The sequence below is a fragment of the Phocoena sinus genome, chromosome 5 (assembly GCF_008692025.1).
Source record: "Phocoena sinus isolate mPhoSin1 chromosome 5, mPhoSin1.pri, whole genome shotgun sequence".
NCBI classification, from domain to species: domain Eukaryota; kingdom Metazoa; phylum Chordata; class Mammalia; order Artiodactyla; family Phocoenidae; genus Phocoena; species Phocoena sinus.
In genome coordinates, this window is record NC_045767.1 from 39,589,682 (window position 1) to 39,614,789 (window position 25,108).

A 25,108-nucleotide genomic window follows, 5' to 3' on the forward strand; every position below is an offset into this window, starting at 1 on the left:
CGGACTGGGGCGCAAACCCGTGTCCCCTGCATCGGCAGGCGGACTCTCAACCATTGCACCACCAGGGAAGCCCGGCCTCTCACTTTTTCAGTCTTGAATGAGTGTGATAAAAGTAAGATCCAATGATGTGCTACAGAGAGAAACACTCTGCAAATAGCAAAGTACCATGTCAACAGGAAACCTGCTATATTTCTGCCACACCCTCTGGGGAGTTGGTTGTTTAATGACAACCTTAATAAAGGAGGAGAGAAGACATTCTCTGCTGTCTGTGCAAGGCCCAGGCTGGGTCATGGGCCATGCTAAGGTCAAGCCAGGGTGCAGCTGCAAAGCACAACCAAGGTGGCTCATTTCCCTGATAGCACTGCTGAGAGAACCTCAGGCTCATTCTTGCCCTTTTCCTCTGGCTCAGGCTCACCTCTTGGGGTGGAAGACATTTGGCACCAGGGAAGGAATATGTGAGGAAGAACTGTCTCTGAGTCTGGGCCTTTCCATTTGAATTTAGAAAAAATTGTGTAGGAAAAAAAAAAAAAAAAAAACACAACCCAAAAACCCTGTGCTTTGGCTTTAAGTGGACTCTGAGCTCTGGCTTATAGCCAGTGTGAACTTGCTCAAGTTCCTTATCTTCTCCATGCCTATTTCTTCCTCTTTGAACTTGCTGTAATAATTCCTTCTTCCTGGGGTTGCTTGGGGGAAATTTCAATGAGTTCCTATATATAGTGTCTATTTCATTCATAATAAGAAAAAATATCCGATTTATTTAATTCTGTAAAAGGCTGACTGAATGAAGAACACATGAGAAAACTGAGGCACAGAAGGGCTTATTCTATCACTTCTAACAACCCAGTTGTTCGGGGCAGAAGTGAAACTGAAATTGGGCCTCTGGCCTATCGAGGCAGGTGCAAGGGATTCTTTACCTTTCACCATTTGCTTTGCACTTTTCTCTTTTCAATTGCAACCCTTGGGAGTTTAAATTTCCTTTCACCTTCAGGACTCCAGAGTTGATTTTTAAACATACATACACCTATGTCTCAAAGTATATGGAGTATAATATTTATATTTCAGGAAATAGATTAATAGACTCCCAACTCAAGGAAACAGTTACCACTTTAGTCAGCTTTTTACAAATGGGGACATGCATAGGTTTTGCAATTCCCCTTTTCTATTCTAAGTGGCTTTCCAGAGACCCACTGCCACCTGGGGCAAAGTACACAGCCCCAAGATCGTTCTGAAGACCAATGGTTTAATTCCCTTTATTGTAGTTTCACATATTGCTGCAGTCAGAAGTAAGTGCAAGCACTCTCTGAGGCAAGCCTCTTGCTGGTTAGTAACTACTTCTCCAGCTTAATTGTCCACTTGGAGTTTACATGGGGTTAAAATCCACATTCAGGTGCTTGCTGAAGTTGGGAATGGGTGAGACTATCACCTCCAAAAATAATAGGGGATCTCAATGAAGAGAAATCTCACGATGCAAGTAAAAAAATAAATCTGATGACCACAGCGAGCCATTAAAAATTTTAAAAGGTAATGAAGAAGGGAGAGAATGGGAGAGGAGTATAACAGCTATGAAAAACATTTTTTTTTAAGTAAGTAATAAAGGAATATGTGCAGTGAGTGAACACAGACAGCTATCTTGAGTTGGGGGCAAGTTAATTACATTCAAAAAAGACAGCATCTCCAGAATTTTTTTTTTTTTTGCAGTGAAATATTTTAGTTCCTTCATATAGAGACATATTACACATGTTAACAACCATGAAAAACAATACAAAATGCCCTCAATTTAACAAGTAGAAAAATATAACTAGTATATATGGCAATTGTGAATCTAATACTGTACAGAAGTAATTTATGGATTTTACAAATAAATTATAGCTTAAATGCCCTTTTAAAATTCTCTTTCCCCCCTAGATGTACACTAGAACTTACAATAGGAAAGGTTCTGAGCCTAGCTTATCGCAAATCAGTGCCAGTCAAATGTTCTGCCGACAAGCTCGAAGAATTTCTTATTTGGCTCGTGAAAATATTCATGCAGTTTATTGAGGAGCTTGGGGTCGACTTGCGGGTGCGCCCGGCCTTTGGACTCGTGTAAGCAGCGGTCCCGGCCGCTGTCCCGCAGGCAGTAAAAGCCCTTGGTTTTGTTAAAGTAGAAGTTCGAGGCATTGATCTGCGGCGACAGCCTCAGGAACCTCTCGACCTTTTGGATCTCGGGGAAGGGGTCCCTGATGAGGCGGTCGCCGTCCACGATGTGGATGCGGCGCAGCGAGAAGAAGCGAAGCCAGTTCTGCATATGCACGTGATACAGGCTGCGGTTGAGAGCCTTGTAGTCCACGTTGAGCCGGCCATCACGCACCAGGAACTCCTCGATGGACGGGTAGGGCTTGTGCTTCTGCATGTGGTTGTAGAACACTTGGGTGTAGTCGGACAGCACGCGCTCTGACGGGTCCCGCAGGATGAGCAGCAGCCGGATGGACGGGTTCATGCTGTGGACCCGCTCAGGCACTTTGGGCGACGTGAAGTACGCGGGGGTCTTTTCCACCGTGAGCTGGTGCGGGGAGGAGAAGGGCATCTGGCTGAGGTACCAGCCCAGGCCTTGGCTGTAATGCTCCTCCCAATCGAAGAAGTGCACCTCGTTCTCTGCGGCCGCCACGTCGGGATGCAGGCTGAGCATCTCCAGTAGCGCGCGTGTGCCCCCCTTGCGCACACCGATGATGATGGTCTGCGGCAGCTGCTGGGCGGAGCCGTTGGGGGCCGCGCCTTCCCGGATCTCGTCCTGCAAGGTCGCCCCTTTCCTCACAAGCTCCAGCTGGCCCAGCTCGGCCCCGGGCACGGCGGGGCGGGAAGGCACTAGCTGGAGCTGGACCACCAGCATCACCGCGCCCAGAAGCAGCGCGGCCATGCTGGACACCACGGTGGCTTCACTGGGCGGGGCGCCACTGGGTCATGAAGCGCTGCCACGAGGGATGCCTCCAGATCAGTGACACATGGGTGTCGCAGGCTTCCGATTACTAGGAAACAAAGGGGAGAAGTATTAACCCCACATAAATACTGGGCTTAATCAAGCTGACAACTCTGTCGTCTTGGGCACGATATTCACCTCCTGGGGCTTTCTCCTCCTGGGGTTCCTTTATCCTATGAAGCAGGGGCGGCGAATGGTTTCTGTACAGGCAAGAGAGTAAATGTTTTAGGCTTTTGGTGACATATATTCTCTATGGCAACTCCAACTATGCTCTTTTGCTCTAAAGCGCCCATAGACGATACACAGAGAAATGGGTGTGGTTGTGTCCCAATAAAACTTTATTTATGGACACTGACATTTGAATTTCATATAATTTTCATGGGTCATTAAATAGTCTTCTTCTTTTAATTTTTTTCAAACATTTGTATTTTTACAGCTCTGTTGGCACTAAAACCAGGCCAAGCTTTGGTCTGCAGTCATAGTTTGCCAACATCTGCTATAAAGGAAAAGGTTGGGAAGGACTCTTGGACCTTGGCAAACATCAGAGAATATCTACCAGCTGCCAGCCCCAGGCAGAGGGGCAAGCGATATGGAAGCAGGCATTGTTTCCAACCCACCAGGGGCTCCTGATCTAACAGGGCAGGTGAACCTGTTTGAAAGATTGAATGATTAACTACAATTCTTTACTCTTCCCTGAATCCAATTCTTGCTCTAGCCTCTTTGTAGGGGGAGTGTACTTCCTAGCAATTTGATTTTTTTTTTTTTTTTTTTTTTTTTTTTTTGCCACGAGAAGAACATGCCCTGGCCAGCCAGCTGCTGGTCCCAGGAGGAAGACGAGAGACACCTGCAGTAGAGCTGCCCCATTAGCCCCCTGTGTGCAGCCCAGCCATCTCCCTCAGGAGTGAGAATGCATGCTTGTGGTTTTAAGCCAGTGAGTTTTGGGGTGGTTTGTATTACAGCACCAATTTGGCAAAGGTTAATTGATACAACCGGACTGCAAGCATCAGTGCCATATATGTTACGATTATAATTTAGGGAGAGTACTGTGAGGGCCTATGTTCATTCATTTTGCCTGAAATGATTAGGGATGTCTTCCAAGTAAAGCAAATGTTTGAAGTGGGCCTAGAGGGATAAACAGGCGAGGTTATTGGAAAGAGCAAAAAAACTTCATGCATGCAAAGGTTTACTATTTATCAAGAACAGGTCTTGCAGTCTGCTCAGTGGATTGTCATTTTAACACTACAGTGTAAGGGAGAAACGCAGGACAGTTATAGAAACACAAGGACACAAAAATTTAGTCCACTTCAAAATTCACGGTCCAAATTTAAAATTCGAAATTCAGGGCTCTTCCCGTGAACTGCCTCCTTTATACCTTTTTCTCTTTAACTGAGACTTATCACATTTGGGCATTAAAGTCCCTCAGGAACACGGGCACTGCTGGGCTACATGGCATGGAGTTCCCAAAGACACATGAGCTATGGTTGTTGTTTTTAGGAGTCTGATAAGCAGCAATCCATGTTCGACCCTCTCCCGGAAAGAGCAGATTGGAAACTCTCTTTTTTTTTTTAAAAGTTTATTTATATTTATTTATTTATTTTTGGCTGCGTTGGGTCTTCACTGCTGCGCGCGGGCTTTCTCTAGTTGCGGCGAGTGGGGGCTCCTCTTCATTGTGGTGTGCGGGCTTCTCAATGCAGTGGCTTTTCTTTTTGTGGAACACGGGTTCTAGGTGTGCGGGCTTCAGTAGTTGTGGCTCGCGGGCTCTAGAGCGCAGGTTCAGTAGTTGTGGCGCACGGGGCTTTGTTGCTCTGCGAAATGTGGGATCTTCCCAGACCAGGGCTCGAACCCGTGTCCTCTGCATTGGCAGGCGGATTCTTAACGACTGCACCACCAGGGAAGTCCTGGAAACTCTCCTTTAAGTAATCTCTGTCTAAACACAGCTCAGGAAGAGTTGCAGAGAGGCCCAGTTTGGGGACTATGGGATTTACAGAGCCAGAAAAATGTTTTCTATCAAGAGGGCCCATCATCTTCTTTATGCCAGGTTTAAAATTCACTTTATTAGCTTAAAACTTGTCTAGAATGTGTAAACAAAGAACAACAGGCAGGACTTCTGTGTTTATGATCAGACGAATTGATCTACCTCCCTCAGATATTAACTGTAATAGCCACTTTGTAAAATGTATATTAAAGATCAAGCAATTAAAAAGCTGAAACCTTTAGAAAATCACAGAACACTAGAAAAGGGACTTGCCAAATCGCCTGACATACTTATTTAGGAAAAAGAAAGAGGAAAATTTAAGGAGGGATGGCCAAACAAGATGGGGCTCAAGGCTGGTCTTACTGATTGGATGAGCCCAATTTAATGGGCCATTTGCTTCAGTCAAATGAACGTTTTAGTATGTTTCAGTGAAATTCTATTTCCTTCTCAACTGCCCATGTGGGTTGACCAAAGGGACCAGTTGTGCTTGCTTTTTACATGTTTGGGGTATGTGTGTGCCGGTGCAAGTGTATGCTTTTGTGTGTTTATGTATGTATGTGTGTACACGTGTGTATGTGTGTGCACACATGTATGTGTGTGTGCGTGCGTGTGCAGGGGGTGGGGTGGGTGAAGTGATGGAGAGAGTAGCTTCTCCACACTAAACTGCTATACTCTCTGTGGTGGGTATTGTCATCCCCATCATACAGCTCTGCATCCAGACTTAGGAAACAACCTGATCCTACAACATCTAAGGGTTAGAGTCAGAGCCCAGATCTGAGATTCATATTATCTGACTATTTGTGCTCTTTCCATTCTGTTATGAGGCATCTTGATTAGCACAGTGCACATCTGAGATCTTTTTCCTAAAGGGAAATTACCAGCAGACAGCAGGAACAAGAAACTAAATATAGTTTGTCCTTTACAAAAACAAAGCAAAAAACAAAAACAAAAACCCTCCCAAACAACCAAAAAACTGGGCAGTTTGTAGTTTAAAAGCTCCTCATTTATAATGTAATAGTTTCTAAAATGTATATTTACTTATTCTAAGCCATCTACATTACATTCCAAAAGTACTTGAGGTATATGGAAAAAAAAATCTTAGCTAAAGTCTCATATGTACGTGTGTGTGTGTGTGTGTGTGTGTGTGTATGAAACTTTAGCTAAGTTTTATGTATATATTATACACACATATATATTATGTATATATACACACATATATTTGTACATCTAAATATATATAAAATGTAGTTACACACACAACAGTGGCCATTGAGAGCCAAGTTCTTCCTGTTGTAGTTTGATAATGTGAATTTCTCAGTGGTACAGATAGAAATTTTGTGCCTTTTAGTAACATTCTCAGAAAAGGAAAGATCCCCAAGCTCAGGTGAACCTGTAAGCCAGGACATCTGGGCCAGCTGATCTTGACAATGGAATTATGAGCATCAGAGCATCATGTCATTAAGTCCCTTTTTTTCATTTTATGGGTGAGGAGGCCCTGAGGTGACAGGCCCAAGATCAGGTAGAAAATCAGAGCCTAGAACCTGTGGATCCTGAGTTCCAGTTCTGTACTCTCTGCTATTATTGCTATCTCCCTAGCATGTGGTCTTAAAGCAATGGCAGTGTTTTGGGGATCCTAAAGAAGAAAGCCCCCCGAAAAAACCTACCTAGCAGTGACAAGCCCTGGCTGCCAACTCCAGAATCAGCTGGTACACAGGGGATATACATATAGCACATGGGTGAAACTCATTCATTTGTTCTACTCAGTAGAAGAGTTAAAGGAATCACACAGGCTATGGAGTCAGGAATCCTGTCTCCAGTTTTGACTTTGGTCCAAGTGCCGTAAACTCTCTTAGCCTCAGTTTCCTCATCTGTAAAGTGGTAATAATTCCACTTGACTCAAATGGCTACTTTGGGACTGAAGTGAGATGGGTTATCAGCACTGTCCTATAGAAATGTAATGTGAAGCACATATGCACTTTTTTTTCCAATTATCAAATAAATATTTATTGAATTCATGCTACATAGCTAGCATTTTAGCTAAGTTATGAGATGAATTCCCCACTTTCACCAATACTTTCTCCCCTCCATTATGCCAACCACGATGCCTTCCCCATAGGAGTTATGCAGCAGATGAGTTGTGTTAATAAAAAGTGTAACGCACAGTTTTACTACATTCGGAGAAAAAAACTCAAATCTCCTTAGGCGATCTAGAGATGCTCAGGAAAGTAACAGCAACTCCCCTCAAAGGTGATAGCATCCACTATTTATTTATGTCCCTGACACTTAGTCATATCTTGCCCTAAGACAGATCATGTCTTATTGTTACTTTTATTATAGGTGTTAAAATGACCCACATATGCACTTGTACATTTTCCAGGAGCCCCTTTTTAAAAAGGCATCTTTTATGTAAGCCAGTATTTCCAAAATGTTATCACTCCAACCCATAATCACTCTATAAAATTAAGGAGATATTTTGCATTTTTTTTGTTTTCAAAATCCAGTGTGTATACATTTACTCTTACAGGACATCTCAAGGCCACATGTGGCTACTGGCAACTGAGGTGGACAGCAAAGAGATATTAGAACACTGAGCAGTGTTGCAGTTCTTACTCGGAAATCCCTTTAATTGTGGAAAGTGCTTTCTTAATAAGTAAGATACTCTACCCCATTCACAAATTAGGAGCTTCCCAAACAGGAAAAGGACCAGGAAGGCAAGTTTGAACTTGCAAGCAGCACAAAGATAAGTTGATTATTCTCCCCCCAGAAGTAAACTAGGTACTATCAAAGGAATCTTCTGAAAGTCTGGAGCCCTGAGCTGGCACAGGCACAGACAAAGACTGTTCAACAGAACCTGGAACCCGAACCACATTCCTCCCAAAAGCAATGATGGCAGCTGCCATCTGCCCTCGCCACTAAGCGGACATTAGGCTGGCAACTTTGCACACAGGACCCCTGTGATGCTCACTGCATTCTCGATAGAACTGATATCATTATAAGAAAGTGAGGCTCAGAGAAACAGAGTGGTTTGTCTAGAAAGTTAGAGGCAGTACTAGGACTCAAACTCAGTCTGAGCAGGCAAAGCCAGGAACCTCACCACCCCTTACACTAGGTGGCAACACCCAGAGTTAGTGTATAAGTAGTTAAGGGGCTCCTTGGTTTGTCTTTGGTCTTGTTGAACCATCATGCCAGCCACTGATTCTTTGATGAAGAACAGGATTCCTTGGAATGGCCCAGTCTTGCTAGAATGAGCATAAAATGAACCCCATCCTTCCCTTTGTAGATGGGTTAAAAGGTCCCCAAAAGAGATCCAGCCCACTCCCTGTTCACTCACTTTTATCCGGGAGGCTGTTTGCTTCATCCTGCAGTGATAAACCAAGCCCAGAGTTTCAAGAATTCCAAAGACAAGAGTCTTTCCCATCAGCAGCACTAGGCGTCCTTGGGCCCCACCATGAAGATACTGACCATACACCAGGCATTGGGAACACATGGGAGAGGACACAGGATTTTCCAGATGGAGATTTCCTTGCATTAAAAATTAAATCGAGGGCTCCCCTGGTGGCGCAGTGGTTGAGAGTCTGCCTGCCGATGCAGGGGACGCGGGTTCGTGCCCCGGTCTGGGAAGATTCCACATGCCGCGGAGCGGCTGGGCCCATGAGCCATGGCCGCTGAGCTTATGTGTCCGGAGCCTGTGCTCCGCAACGGGAGAGGCCACAACAGTGAGAAGTCCGCGTACCGCAAAAAAAAAAAAGAAAATTAAATCGAAACTCCTCTTCAGGTCAGGGAGGAACCTAGGATGGGACCTGCCTGCCCCTCCCGCCTCCTTTAAGCCAAGCCCTGATTTTTCTGTTCATTTGAACACACCAAGCTCACACCAGCTCTGAGCCTTGGCATTTAATACTCCCTCTTTCCAGGATGCTAGCCCCAAGCTTTGCGAGGCTGGCTCTCTCTTGTCATTCAGATTTTATTTCAAATGTTGGCTTTCCCGCAATGTCAGCGCCCCCACTCTCCTTTAATCACTTTCTTTGACATCATCTTGTTTTATATTCCTCATATACTATCCAAAATTGTTTGCTTGTTTACTGCCTGCCTCTCCACCCAACAATGTTAATTCAGAGCTTCCTTATCGATGTCCTGTCTTTCTTTGCTGCATCCTCTGGGGCTGGCATGATTGCTAGTACACAGTGCGTACTAGAGATGCTATTTGCTGAATGAATACATTGAATGTTGTGGAAAGTCAGGCAAATGATTGAAGGCACTGAGAAAGGCTTTTAATTCAGCAGAAAGAGAAACTTAACAGTCTGTCCCTTTATGAAAATGTCTGTGTCAAAAAGTAGTGAGTTTTCCCTCCCTAGAGGGTCAAGCAGAAACCAGATGTTAAGAGGGGGACTCAAACTTTCTCATGGCGATTGGACAAGATCACTGAGAGTCTAAAACATATTTTCATTACAAAAGGAGGGGAAGCAGTGAAATCACCCTTCAAAAATATTTTAATTTTCTCCTTAAGTCTTCTTACTACATAATTCACATCATGACCCAGATTTCAAATGTAACTAATACAATATATTTGCTCTCAGTCTCACCACTGGAGTATATTTGCGGATAAAATGAAATAACTAGAATATTTAACAGGAGGGAAATTCAGTGCATCGGGAACAGTGACGCCTGTGGTCCCTGTGTCTGCAGGAAAAACTTCCCAGCCTCTCAACAAAAGACGGTGACCCAGCTGGCACAGGTGAGAATCTCCTTGGATAACAGGGACGATCAAAACATGGGGACCCAAGTCGTCTAAGGGATCTGACAAAAGGGTTGAAAAGAAATAGATTCCTCCCTGGGTGCCCACTGTGTATCAGGCGGTAGGCACTCGTGTATAAATTATCTCCTCTAATACTTGTAACGATAGTAAGAGGTGGTTAGTCTCCTTTTATTTTATATATTTTTTAAGCAATGAAAAGGCAGTGTGCAGTAGTAGAAAAGCAAAGAAGCTTTTGTAATTGGACAGAACCAGGCTAGAATTCTTATACCTAACTGACCTCAGCTAAGTTTCTCACCTCCCTGGGGCTCAATGTGCCGTTCTGCAAAATGGGCTAAAATCTACTTCATAGGGATGCCATCGTGACTCAGTAAGATTACCCACGCCAAAGAGATAGTGCAGTGCCTGGCACTCGGTGGGCATTCAACGAATGTTAATGGCCTGTCTCTCTCCCCAAGGCAGACATGGAAACATGCTATTAAGGTTAAATGACCTTCTCAAGGTCACAGAACCAGGAAGTGTGATGACTAAAATTCCGCAGGCCATCTGTAAAGCCCATTGTGCTGCTTTGCCTTTGAATGGAGATGCCTTCTGTGGGCAGTGGCAAGTGCATTCCCGGCAGAGGGGAGAGCTTACTCCAAAGAATGATGATAACATAGCAGGAAGGATAAGAGCTCTTGTGCTGCTCTACAAGAATTGTTTCTCTCCAAGCATCCCCGAGTATTGAGTGATTTAATTTTCTGGAATGCACTGATACCTGAGCCAAGACAGTTTGATCAGAACTGTCATTTCCATATCCAACCAAACTTCTAAGCAATCAACAGTATACGATTTTTTGTTCATCTTTAGGAGAAAAAAATGTCTTCTCTTTTACCTTTGCACTGCTAACTTAAGAGTGCATGGCAGAGCTGTCAAATTTCTATCCTTGGCAGATCATCTTGGAAACCAAGAAAGAGGAAACAGATTTAGCTCATGCCTGTCAGTCTACAGAAGGACAGTGAGATCTCAAGACTTGCATTAATATTTATTTTCTTGAAATTGCCTACACATGACACTTGTCATCCAGTGTTGACATTCACTTCTGTTTGGGTTTACTTATGGTAATTGCTGTGAGGTAAGATGGGGTGGAAAGAGTCCAGGGTAGAAAAGACCCCAGGTCAGTCCACATAATGTTAATAAGTTTCTCTGGGTCACGTTGGCTATCTGGGAAAAGGAGGAGTAATTGGCCCTGTTTTCCCCTTGAAAAAGATCAGGACTCTTCCAACACTCCCTCTTCCAGACTTTCTATGCTCTGTTGCTTCCATGGCACGGCTGGGAGGTTCCATATATACGAAAGGTTACCTGCATAATGAATGTAATTCTTCAGGATTGAAGGAAGGAGGGACCTGGGCCAACCAGGGAGGGCAGCATGGTGGGGCAAGGCTTTAGGGCCAGAAGATTTCAGTCACAGTGTTTTACCGAGCTTCTGAGAATTCCATGATACTATGAGGATGATAAAGGAAAACTGTCCCCTAGGTAGTCTGAAGTCAACCCATACAACGTTGTTTTCCAAATTAGTGAGAGATTAGGGTTGAAGCATCTAGAAAGGAGTTGCAAGTGGGAGGTGACTAAAGCATCCCCCCAGGAGCTCTGTCTGCCCCATGACAATCACCAGCAACAGTGCTTTGAAAACTTATACGTGCACACCGATCCGCTAGAGATGTAGTTCAAAATGCAGATTCTGATCCAAGAGTTCTGGGGTGAGGCCTGCGAGTCTGTGTTTCAATAAGCTCCCAGGAGAACTGGTCTGCCCACCCATAGCCCTCAGAATGGCAAGAACTCAGTGAGCTTGGAACAACTGTGTTCATTCACATTCAGACCCTGATGCCCTTGGCCTTGGGCTGTGAAGGCTGATGTGCCTGTGTTTTTTGTTTCTTGTGATTGTTGGGGCAGTTTGTTTTTAAATCCAGGTTTGGAACCACCTGCAGTAGACCAAATAGAGAGGGATCAGTCCCGTCACAGAGGTGGTGTTATCTGTGGAGGCGGGCAGAGGGGAGATGTTGGAATTCAGAGGATTAGAGCCAAAAACCCAGGCTCAAACCTCAGCTGTACAACTTAAAATCCACAAGACAGTATTGAAATCTCAGAGCCTTAGATTGAATGCCTTGGCCCAATATATACCAATTTTGAGGATTAAATAGAACAGTCTGTGTGGTGCTTACGAAGTTGCCATATTGCCTGGCCCAAGGCAAGCCCTTCAATCGTGGTAGCTATTTCTGTCCCTAAAAAAGAAGGCTGTGTGGTATAATGGGAATCAAGGATGATAATTAGTCAAACGCATTTGTTCATGATCCAAAGTACTGCAGTGACTCAACCAGACAGAGGCTTACAGAAGAAAGGACAGTGACACACAGAAGCAATCCAGGCTCTCTATCTGGGGAGGGGGCACACAGAGGGTCCTCCATGAATACCCCCTGCCTGAGTGATGGGCAGCCATATGTGTGCAGTGGGGAGGCCCCCAGGAGGGCTGAGGAGGGGCTACTTCTCCTCAACATGTTTAATCTGCGGTGCTGTGCACAGAAGGCAGCAGTGACCTAAATAAATCCTTCATTAGAAGCAGAAACACACTGGCACAGGCAGAGTTCTGTGACAGGAGGGCGGACAGGGCCTCTCTTATTATTCAGTGCGGCTGAGTGGAAAAGAGGGCCATGCTAGCAGACAGGAGACAGGAGCTGGGCTGCCTCAGTGCACTTGGATATGCATGGCTCGATCCCTGCTCCAGCTGTGACCCAACCTCCCAACAGGTACCATCTGACTGTGGGAACCTCCCTGGCTGAGGTGGACGGTCATCATCACCCCACAGATGGCCAGCACCTATGAAATCCATACATTTCCCCCAGAAATGGCAAGGAAAGACACACAGAGCATCAGAGGCCAAAGAACCCTGCGCTGTCATCTTGTCCTGTCCGTATCCCTGTTGATGGAGAAACAGGTGGGCACAGAACGGGAATCCCAAGGTCAAGTGTGTAGGGGCTGAAATGAATCAGAAAGCAAGGTCTCCTGATTCCCATGCCACCAGGGCCCAAACACATGGGAATCTGTGTTTCTTTTATGTTGGGACAGGGAACATTAGAATACTTTTGCAGCTGAAAATACATATATACAAGCCAAAGTGAATTCTTCCCCTGGGTGAGCAAAGGTAGAGGGCAGATTTGTCTCATTTCTTGAGCCAGACTGTACAGAGAGAATTTTGTTTCCCCCCAAAATTCAGAGGTTGAAGCCCTTATCCCCAGTGCGGTGGATATTTGGAGATGGGGCCTTTGGGAGGTAATTAAATTTAGATGGAGTCCTGAGGATAAGACCCACAATGGGATGAGTGTCCTTATGAAAAGAGGAAGAGAGATTGGTACTCTGTCTGCCACTTGAGCACACTAGGAGACAGCAACCATCTGCATCCAGGGCAGAGCTCTCACCAGGAACTGAATCTGTTGGCATCTTGGTCTTGGACTGCCCAGACTGGAGAGCTGGGAAAAATACATTTTTGTTGTTGTTTAAGCCACCCGGTCTATGGCATTTTGTTACAGCTACCTGAGCAGATTCATACATAGCCCTTAGAAGAAATAGTAAAGAAAAAGAGTCGGCTTGGGACTGCTTCCACTGTGTAAGTTTTCCCAGGGGTAGCACACAGCGGTCTCCTGGATCAGGCAAGTGACATCCACCTAGGAAGGCTGCTGGCCAGTGGGGACTGCAGCAAGCAGCCACGTGTGTACGTGGTCTGTCTAAGGAGCCAGCTGCTGCCGACTCTGGCAGATGTGGTTGGGGACAAGAGACCCGTGTGGGCTGATCTTTGGAGTTCTCAAGATTGAACTATGGATATTTATGTGAAAACTCATGATTATTATTATTTATGAATGTAATAGATGGCTATCAGTTGCCAAGACAGGTGAAGATGAAAAAAAGAAAAGATTAGAAAGCAAGTCTGCAGATGCCTCAGGTCTATACTTTGCCCACAGGTGCCCCCCCCCAAACTTTTACAAGGCACCTATGACGTTTCTAAGATTGTAATGAGTTCCCAGGGACACAGAAATAACCCAGTCACCGTCCTCAGAGCACCCTGTAAAGTAGAAGATACAGGCGGAAGGAGACCTATTACCGTGTTCAGTGTGGGCAGGATCAGGTACAGTTGCATCAGAGCCCAGGGGAGAGAGGCCACACAGGTAGAAGACCAGGGAGGGCCTGGTGCCATTCTACTAAAAGGTGATCAATGGCCGGGTATAACCTGAGAGGAGGCTTGGGGTCTGCTCAGCAGGCAGTCCCCCAGGGACAATCATCCCAAATGGAGTTTGTAGCAGAATCAGGGCAGGGCAGGGCAGGTTGCGAGGACTCGGCCAGTGCTGGGGTTGGCTGTGGAGGTACAGTCTATGGGGGAGGGTGACAGATATGAGGCTGCAGGAGCCAGCAGGGGCCACGACTTGAGATTCGGAAACACAGTGGAGGGAAAAGAGCCATGGCAATGGAACAAAGCAAAAAGTGCTGAGCTTGAATCCCAGCAATGCCACTCACAGACTCCAAGATGGGGCAAGTTAATGGAAAATCTTGGAAACTACTGCTATCTTTTGGTCTAAGAGCTTGATTTTGTCTTTGCTTTGGTTATGCATGTTTTTGGTTTAACATGATCATTTAAAGGCAGACATTTAAGTGACAGCTTAGTACTGACCTTGAAACACACTGGGGGTGCAGTGAGGACTGACATCCCTGCCTGCAAGTCGCTGAGGGGGAAACAGGCATGGACAGAATTAAAGCATGGTGCCATGGCTGGTTTTGATTTTACATTGTCTGTATTTTTTTTCTTCCTTTTTTGAATTAAATTGCTGCTGTTCCTGTAACAGCACTGAATACAGCAATGGTGGTGCATGGCTTTTTCCTCCATCCCCCCGCATACACATAGGGCTGTGATTTCTGTTCATCCCTTAAAATTTTTTTAAAAACACTATTCAAGTTAAATATTCCTTTATTCTTAAGCTTCAGGTTTTAAAAAATGAATTAGTGTCTCATGTGCCTCTGATTTGAGCTTGAACTTATCTATAATGAATTTACTTTAAACAGGAAACACCTACCTTATTATCTCAGTCATCTTGAAATCTTTAAATGCCATTTAATCTATCGAAAAGATCTTGCACTTGACACAAGCTTCTCTGTGATCTCTTGTTATCTCTTGTTATAATTTCAGTATCTTCAGATTAAATATAACACTACAATAAGTTCAATCATCATCAGCCTGGTCATTTATTCTTTCTGAATGTTGCTGCAGAGTGATTTATGGTTTCTTCTTTTAAAATATTTTCAATTTATTATTAGTTAAATAACATATTTGAAATGATCTGGCATCTAAGGGAGACATTCAGGAATCCTAAGATGAATTACAAGAGCTCAGAGGGAGCAGGCTGGTGGTTAAGAGTGTGGGTTTGAATCCCATCTCCATCCCTTACTCCCTCTGTGTGACCAAGAGCAAGTTATGTGTTCTCTGTGTGCTTCATCTGTTTTTTTTTTTTTACCTGAAATGTAGGGATGGTTACAGTATTAATTCTGTAGGATTGTCATGAGGCTTAAAGGAGATATTTACTACATGAGCGCTAAGAAGAGGGCCTGGCATATGGAAAACCCTCACCAAATGTCATCATCAGCCCTGGCAGAACTCTGTTTTCCACTGTAGTGGCTGATAAAGGTCTTATTCAGGTAGTCAATATTGCTAACACCGATCATTTCAGGCACATAAAATGCATCTCCACAAAGTCACCTTTGCTTGAAAGGACCAGTGCACAAGAGTGAGCATGGTGCTGAACTGGGGTCAGGAGCTGGGGTCTAGTCCCAAGTTCTGTCCTGACTTCTGTGTGACCTTGGCCAAGACAAAGAAATACTCTAAGCCTCTTTTACAAAAGGAAACAATCGGACCACAAATGCTAAGAACATCCGCCCTCTTATATCTATCTACAACGCAAAGGCTTTAGAGAATTAAGAAACATTCTTGACTATCAAAGCAAGATACTATTATCCAAAATTCCAAACAAAACAATTACTGTTAAAAATAAATCATAAAGCTTTGTCACTTGGCATCAGTCTAACATTTCATGGGTTAAAGGTAGCAACATGTCTTGAATTTCTACACTGCCAAAGTCCTTTTGATATAAGGGAAAATAATACAGCTTCTAGCAGGAAAGACTGTCCCCTTGGGTAGGGTCTCCCAAACTACCTGCTGCTCTGGTTCTATTCAGATCGTATCCAGCGTTCATTCAACAAATATTAATTGAACGTAGCACCTGATTAAGAGATGGATCAGCTAGATTAGAGAACCATCTCCAAAGGATGCTTAGTCACCACTAGAACAAAACAAGATGAAGAAAAATAGCATTATATAAAAGGCTTCTCAGTGATAAGAAGATATACATTTAAACCAAGCCCTTCAGGCTGGGGTAGGGGCTGAGGGGTTGTGTGTGCTGAGATAAGCCTTCCCCACACCCAACTCCAAAGGGTCAGCTTCAGGACCTTCTAGGCTGGATAGAAGCAGTGGACTCTAGGGCTTTTGCTTGTGTAAGAGAGGGATGTAAGTTTGGGAGTGAGCAAAATTGCCTAAGACAACAGAAAAGGGCTGAGGGCTGCCACAGGGGTCCATTTTCTTGGTTCTGACCACACATAACACTCAGTCTCTCCCTAAATAAATGAAGATGCAACCTTTGAAGAATAGTAGGACGTGCAAAAACCCAATTATCAGCCTGCTCAGCGTAGCCACAATTCAGACAAGCCCTAAATAGACTAGCTGTGTATCAGGCACTGGGGAATTGGAGATACAGCTTGCATCCTGTTCCTTCCCTCAAATAACTCAGGTACACGCAGGGGTGTAGGGTGTACTGGGAGGCAAATGGAGGGAGAGGGGGCAAAATATGTGATGACTGCACTAAGGTTAGGGCTGAGAGATGGCTACAGATATGCTGCTTATTAGCATAAAGATTCATAGACAACAGAATAATGGGAAGACATACATCACACATCAAATTATTTTGGTCTTATTAATGTGTCAAGAGATGAGAAGAATTGTAACAGAGTTACATTTAGAAATAGCTTGTTTGTGTTTCAAAATCAAAGATGGAAAATGGCGTGGGAATGAGTTATCATGTCCCAATAACTGTATTTCTTTCTCCAATTCTTAGTGAACAAGAAGGAAAAAGCAAAGGCATTGGAAGAGGGAGTCTTCATGTGATTTTCTGCATTGCTCTTTGTTTTCTGGTGTTGATTAGATTTGATGGAACTTCAGTAGGGCTCATCCATGGGATTCCCCATTCCAGTTCCTTCTGAAAGGAATTTGCTACATAAAATTGTGTGTGTGTGTGTGTGTGGGTGTGTGTGTGTGTGAGAGAGAGAGAGAGATAGCTCCAATGATGAACTAAGTTTTCAAGACTTCCTGCAACTTTCACACCCTCTCAAGGCCATCAATGCACTAATGAAGCTAACACGTGTCTTGAGGTCCTGCCCATGTGATGCTTCCATGACAATGAGTTTCCAAAGTTGTCAAAGAAAAAATCTGACTGTGTCCCCCTTGATCATTGAGCCACACTGCTTTCCCACTTTGACAACTACCTTCATTCCCCCATCAGCTGGTAGGAACGTGCAGGCCTGGCTTTGTACTCCAGATTAGGACCAAACTCAAACTAGCATTGGTGTCCAACATGCCAGGGAAAAGGAGGGGCTTGGCCAAAGCACAAGTGTTCAAATTAAATGAGGTTTTGAAGATTGTGCTGAAATTCATAGTTTGGCTTTCCACAAGTCTCCTTCAAATGTTTAGAGTCATAGGAAGAAAGACATTTAGTGTGAGTCACTAAATTAGATTTCAAGAAGATTTCTTCTTACACATATTACTCTCCTTCTTCCCTCAGACACCACCCAGGAGTCTACGTGATTTGCTCAGGACACAGACACCAGGCCTCCTGAGGGCAGGTCCCTTCCGAGCATTGCCCAGGGATACAGGAAGGAGACAGGTCCCCCCTCAGGCTACAGGAGACCACTGTGGAAGGGGAAAGATGGATGTGGAAATATATACTTACAGCCCAATGAGATGGAAGAAGCTCTGTGGTAGACACTATTTTAGCAACTTAAAGGAGGCCAGGAAGAGGAAGTTTGTGACATGCTTCATGAAAAAAATACCTAAGAAACATTCAGAGGTCTGATGAGGACAAAAACCAAGCTCAACGCTTTTAACTGACATCCAGGGTAAAGTATATAAACAGAAAAATAGAGAAATAAATAGAACGGTGTGGGAAGATCAAAGCAAGTGAGTTGATATCTGCCGGAGTTTAAATCCTGGCTTAGTTATTTGATCACGGAAAAGCTACATGCCTCCCTGGGTCTTATTATTTCCCATCCAAAGATAGGGTATGCTTCCTACCATGTAGAGTGGCTGTAAGAATTAAATGAGATATTGCAGAAAAATACCTCAGTCCATCTGACACAGGGTTAGACCCTCAATGCATAGGAGTTCAATAAAATTAGTTCAATCAACAGTAGTATGATGAATTAGCTTGAAGAGAAAAATAAAAGGACAATAATAGCAATTAAAATTCAGATTTTTGTAACAACTAGGCTGCTAAATAATTGTCGTAAGAAAGGAATTGCAACATTCCAAAAATTGACAAGGAAAAGCATTCTTCAGAAAAAGTGGAAATTTTTGAGTATTGAGAGCTATGCAGAGATAGATGGCAAAGAAAACAGCAGAATGAAAAGCACCAAGTGGCTCAATCTAATGTTTTTAAAGGACAACAATTATGAGATAATTACCCTTTGAACCATCTTTGCAGAGGACTGTAAAGAACTATTTAAGTAAGAAAAGGCGGCAGGTGAAGGCAATTCTGAACACATGCGATTGTTTAAATCAGCAGGGCCCGGTGGCTTGTGTAATCAGAATCCTCACTAATGGCTCCATGCCAACCCCGAGCCCTTCTGCTGCATCTGCTGAATTTGTGTGATGGAGGAAGCGTGGCCGGGATCAGAGCAAGGCCAAGGCTGGCTCCACTTTCAAGAGTAAACAGTGTAGAGCCTTCCCTGGGGCAGGGGCCTCCCAGGCTAGGGGAAGGCTTATGCACACAGGGCTGCCTGCAGTGAGAGGGCTTGGGAAAGGACAGAGCGCCGGGTGGCACTGACTTTACCCAGAGGACATTTTCTGGGGTCACTTTCATTCCTTGGTGGGTCACTAAGGACAGCTGCCCACGTGAGCTCAAAAAATCTGAACTAAAACATCAGGCTTCTCTCAAAGACTGATGTTTCTGTTTATGATAACAGTACTTTCACTTCCCAGCGGTACATTCTGTTGAGCAATCCTGCACTGAGATCAGGGAGCAGGTGGGAGCGGGTGCAAAGCTCTAAGAGCAGCGGTTTATCCTGCTCTCTGGGGGCAGCTGTTTCCTGAGGGATGCGGTGAAGCCCACAGCAATCACAGCAACGTCATGGCGCCAGAAGGAGCCAGGAGAACTGAGAATCGACCCCACATCTCAGTGCCTCCTCCGTCCGCAGCTTGTCCCACTCAGGTCGGTGGCAGGACACTGCCTTGAGGCTCTCAGAGACCTAGAAAGACAGTGCAGGCCATCACGCCAGAGTGGGGAGAAAATGCACAAAACCTCAGCTGGCCCTTCAAGCTCCAGGAAGTGACACTTCACTTCCGCTTGCTTTCACTGCCCACAGCAAGTCACAAGGCCATCTAATCTTCAGATAGGAAAAATGCAACCCTACTCTGTGCCCGGAAGAGAGAGAGCCGCAGAGCTGCCACATGCAACTGCCACATGCACGTTATTTATTATGGATGGAGCTGGGGGGTGTGGTGGTTGGAGAGCATCCAGGACAGACCTAAGGGAAGGACAGAGTCTGGAGCTCAAAACAGGGGGAAGGGCTTCCCTGCTGGCACGGTGGTTAAGAATCCGCCTGCCAATGCAGGGGACATGGGTTTGAGCCCCGGTCCGGGAAGATCCCACATGCCACGGAGCAACCAAGCCCATGTGCCACTACTACTAAGCCTGCGCTCTAGAGCCCGCGAGCCACAACTACTGAGCCCATGTGCCACAACTACTAAAGCCCACGTGCCTAGAGATCATGCTCCGCAACAAGAGAAGCCACGGCAAAGAGAAGCCCGTGCACCGCAACCAAGAGTAGCCCCCGCTCGCCACAACTAGAGAAAGCCCAAAAAGCAACAGCAACGTGTGCAGCAACGAAGACCCAACACAGCCAAAAATAAATAAATTAATTAATTAATTTTAAAAAAAGGGGGGGAGGCTGTCAGAGGGAACAGCATGGGCAAAGGGTGGAATGTCCACATTCCTGATTTATCTGGGGAAACAATGGGCAGTCCTGTGGTCAGAACACAAGGTGTGTGTCAGAACAGAGGATGGTGAGGGACGAGGCTTGAAAGACTAGAATGTGAATCCCATGCTGCAGGATTTGAATTGCATCATTACTTATAATTATATTTTAAAAAAAACAAAACAGCAAAAGAAAAACTAGGTTTTGAGCACCCACTCTGAGCATTAAATGTTCCCTAGGCACCACCACATTTAATCCTGACAAATCAGAATTAAAAACAGAATATATTGGGTTCTTAGGTTTTTCTAGTCAACAGTTATTTCCTGGGTGCCAACTGCCTACCAGGCATTGGTTCAGAATTGATCCAGGGTGGTAGCTTCCATCCTCCTATGATTTAATCTACTGGAACAGATTAAACATTAAATAAGTGTATGAAAAAATCCATAATTAAAAATCACAGAGTATGTGAGGTTTAGAGAGACGATTACCTTGCCCAAAGGGATATTGTGATGTAGCAACATGGCTGAGCCGAGATCTCATCTATGTTTAAGTGTCCCGCACTCAAACACTAATACTGTAAATCACGGGGATCCATGGGACATTCTTCATCAAGGGACAGGGCAGGGACCTGATTATAGTTGTGTTTTGTAAAGATTGTTCGGGTCAGGGCTGGAGAAATTAACATAGAGAAATACTGCAGATGCAAATGGTTGTAAAAGTTATGGAGCTGGGGAGGGAAAGAAAAGCATAACCAGGAGAATACAAGATTTGTATTTCAGCTGAAGACAGAAATAAAAGATGATATGAAGCAGAGCAGGATCCATTGCCAATTGCAAGATACAAACATAAATGTAATAGTTGCTCAAAGGCAAGAGGGATCAATTCGGGATGACCATATTCGATTAATTGGCCTCTTCCACAGTTTCAAGTGTCTGTGCCTTAGTTTCTCATTCTGTAATTCTAGCCTGTGGGCAAATTTTTGGCTAATGGGACCTACGAGGAATCTTCTGCAGGCTTTTGAGAAAGGTTTCCTTCCCCAATTAAAAGAGTTCCCCAAACTTGCTCCCTTCCTATGTTAGAACAAAGGGATGAGGGAGGCTGCTGCGGCCACCATGGGCTTCTCACCACCTAGACAGAGATCAGCGGAAGTGGGAGGTGAACTGGAAGGCAATACACAGCTACAGTCTTAATAACATTCTTGATCTGCTTTTCACACAAAATCAGGCTTACCAGCAAGAAAAGCTAATGATCACTACTAAGTGCGGCATTATACACACTTCCTTGGTCCAGACTCTCAAATCAATGTTTCACATATGTTATTAAATGTGATTCTAGCAGCAAAAGGTCCATGAAGTATAATTCCATTTAACAAGGCAACCAAGGTTGGGAAAAACAAAATCATTTTTCCCAATGTCAAACACCTCAGATAATACACTACCTTTTGGAGCAGGGACAGTTCTTTTTCGTGACCTCCAGAGTGCTCTGGCCCCGAGGATGCTCCCAGCTTGCTGAACAACTGAGGAGGACCGACCTGTCCCCCCAGAAAAGGTCAGTTCCTCTGATGTGTGGTGTGGAAAGTGCTTAAAGATCAGAAGGGAGGGAACCATTTCACAGGGAGAAATAGGGGCAGGAGAGATGCCACACTGAAACTCTCTCTAATAAGAGTCCATGTTTAATGAAGGGAAATGTAAAACTAAACCCAAAATAACAGACCCACCCCTCGCAGCAAGAGGAGGACCAAGATGGGCACGGTGGCTGTGTCCTCCACACAATGTCACTGGGTTCCCTTGTGTTCAGTTGTCATCTAGGACTTTATGCTGTTACAGAGCAGGGGGAAAGGCTCCAGTTTCTCTATTTCCATCACGTTCCACACTCTTTCCAGTTTCACCATTACAGTTCTTGCAGTCCTTCCCTCAAGGTCATAAGTATTAAGTTGGGGTACTGAGAAGACTTGGGAGAGGGAGAGGGAGTGGCATTTACTTAAATGACTACATCGGGATGGGATTTAACCAGGGACTTATTGTTACAAGATGTCACTGCACTTCCCTGGGCTTCAAATCCTCTGTCTTCTTACATTCCTTTTCTGCCCTGCTTCTCTCCCTTCTCTTCTCTTCCCTCCCTCTTCCCCAGGTTCTTCCTCCCTCCCTTTCACTCTCTGTACCTTGTGTCTTCCCCTAACAGTAAAACTTTTTCTACATTACTGCTTCTAAGCTATTGGCCCAGAAAATGAAATAATAAGATCTGTACGGATTATATAAATAAAGACTAAAGAAACAAAGGGCAAAAGACTCAGAGAGTCTCCCATGAGTATGATGCATGAGATTCAGTCCATGGTCTCTGTGACATGACATTGAGTTTGCAATCTCAAGGTCTACACTGCTTTCTTTTGTCGTCTTATTAATAACATTTTTTAAAAGGCTGACTATGAGCCAGGCACCACGTAAATGCTTGACATTGCTTATTTGGTTTAATGCGCACGAAGCAATCCTCTGCTATAATTTTAATTGTGCCCAATTTGAAGATGTGGAGACTGAGGCTTAGGGAGGGGAAGTAACACCTCCTACTGCATGGCCAAGAAGTAGCAAAGTAGATCTAACCAGATCTCTCTGGCTGATTAAGGCTGCATCCTCACGAACATGCCCCTTTGCTTTCTTTCTGGTCCATATTCCATATAAACATAATGCTAGTAAGCAGCTCAGGTTAAATGAGGAGTTAGTAATATATGCTGCAACAGAAACTGATTATTTTGGCATGAGCAGTATCTCACTATAGAAGAAAGCATTAAATTCTGCTTGGGAAAAGTCTACCGGCAGCCAAAGTCTTGCTTATTGAATTCCCCAGCAGGTTATTACTTGAAATGGAAACACATTTTCATGGCCATCCTCAGAATAACATATTCTAGCAGTCCTGGGGAGATCTCAGACTCAATTCATAACCTGAGTTCATCTACTTGGGAGGAGCGGGTCTGAAAGGCCCTCTCACTGTTTTATGAGCTTTGGATTCATCAGACGAGGGAGACATTGCAGGTGTGAGTTTTCAAAGCACAAAGTATTCCTTCAGTGTACTCAGTGGAACCCTTGCGTGTGCCTCGTAGTTCCAACTCCAGCCCTGTGCAGTAAATGAGCTCGGAGCAATATTGTTGAATCATGTGCTACGTTAGCGGACTGAATGCTCCCCTGGTAGCCTCACGGGATTAAAATACCTTCTTCCCAAAGGGTATTGGGAATAATCTGGTGCATGCATGGGAGATATCTGACTAACTTATTAGATGCACTCAGAGATCTGACTTGTCCACAATTCTTCTGCTTCTTTTAGCAAACAAGTAAGCTTGCCTTGGTTTAATCTGTTGCTAAGCTCATCAGAGAAAACAGCCCTTCCTGCTCTCCTTGGAACCCTGGCTAAGTCATTTCACCTCCAAATTACTGTATTCTCCCCTCTGTAACTGCCTACAGCTCTGGAACTTTCACCAAAGGCATCACCCAGAACTCTCACTGCAAGAATAGAGATGCTTAATAAAATATAGGACTTCCGGTTAAATTTAAATTTCAGAAAAAACAATCAATCATGTGTTAATATTGAGTATCTGGGATATACCTATACTAAAACAGTATATGCTATTTATCTGAAATTAAAATTTAACTGGGTGTCCTGTATTTTTATTTGTTAAATCGGGCAACTCTGCATAAGATGAATATAAGTTTTCTTGAGCATTACACTAGGCATTTGATATGGGCAATCTCTTTTAATCCTCATTAGAATGTTGAAAAATCTGAGACCCAGAAAAACTGTCTTTTTCTCAGGGTGATACAATCAGTAAGGAGGGGAATCAGAAATGCCAACAGACATGACTTCAAAAGCCATGCTGTTTCCACCTCAAGAATAACTCCGAAATCTAATCCCAGAAATCTGTAATTGACACCTTTTCTGTCCTTCCTGTCCCGGACACTGGGAAAAATCTGGTTGAAGACGTAATTTACATCAAGTGCAAGTGAGTTTTCCAGAGACAGTGCCAGCCTGCTTTCACTCCATGCCACTTGAGTATGTATTTTTCTGAGCACAGCTAAAAGAGCATGCCTTTTTATTTCAGCTGCATCTGCAATCACCTTTCTCCCACTGTATTTTAACTGCTGATGCAGGACTCTGATTTACTCTCCTAAACTAAAGAGTGAAGACATTTACATAAAGCAACCCTATTGCAGGGTGTACCTAATCTGCAGAATTCTAGGGGAAATTCAACAAGACACAAAACACATCTCAGAAAGTGCTGAAATGGAAGTTCTTAACGAATCAAAGGAGACGTGAATGTTTGAAATCTAAATATATTTCTTCGCTTATAGAAAACTCAGTCCTCCAGGGATTTAACCAGTCTCCACCTTGAGCGATCTGCTCACTGCAGGCGGAGAAGCACAGCCCTGGATCCAGGGTCTGCTGCCTTCGTTCTGAGGATCTAAGAAAAGTCGCTTCGCTCCTGGACCTTGGTTTCCTTAAATACAAAATGAAGATGCTAAGAGCTCCCTGTCTGCCTTGAAGGACTGGGTACAGAAGAAAAAGGAGACAGTGGGTATTAACATACTAGATGGAAGTAAAGAGTTATCATTTTCACTCTTTTCTCTCTTTTTCCATTTTTTTCAGTCTTTTTTAATCGTTTTCATTCTTTTCATGCCAGAGTGCTTTGGAGCTGCCAGGATCTAATCAGGGAAGGGTTTGTATTTAGCATGTCAGCTCTTCACCTGGGCTGACCACACTAGGAATCCCTAAAACCGACAAATGAGATCGCACCTAGGGCTTGGGGCCATATTTTGATTATCTTGTATCATCATCGTTCTTTGGCTTTTCTCTGCAAGCCTTTCTCTTTCCCCCATGAAGCCTTTCCTAATTCCCCCAGGCAGAAATGTTGCCTCTTGTTTCTTTTCTGAGCAACTACTTGGAACCAGACACACTGTTCTGGAAGCTGGTGGGAGAAACAAGCCTGTGCCTCCAGATGCCTGCTCACACAGGGTGCATATTCTGATGGGGGTGTGAGAGATAGTGAGCAAGTGAACCAATGAAGTAATGAGAGGACTCCAGATAAACATTATGGCTACAAAACCATGCTGTGGGAGCGAGTACTGCA

The 25,108-nt window shown here is 44.3% G+C and overlaps 1 protein-coding gene across 3 annotated transcripts in view; it reads right to left on the minus strand.

Moving 5' to 3' along the window:
* Positions 1-1,630: 1,630 nt before the first annotated feature.
* HS3ST1 (heparan sulfate-glucosamine 3-sulfotransferase 1) overlaps positions 1,631-25,108 on the minus strand; it is a 31,315-nt gene continuing 7,837 nt past the window's right edge. For 2 of the 3 annotated variants that reach the window (XM_032632764.1, XM_032632765.1), the window contains one exon: positions 1,636-3,002. In XM_032632764.1, the coding sequence (XP_032488655.1) occupies positions 1,958-2,893 (936 nt within the window). In that variant the 5' untranslated portion in view covers positions 2,894-3,002 and the 3' untranslated portion in view covers positions 1,636-1,957. Of the gene's footprint in view, positions 3,003-25,108 lie in introns of all 3 variants that reach the window. The other variant, XM_032632763.1, reaches the window with a different exon arrangement.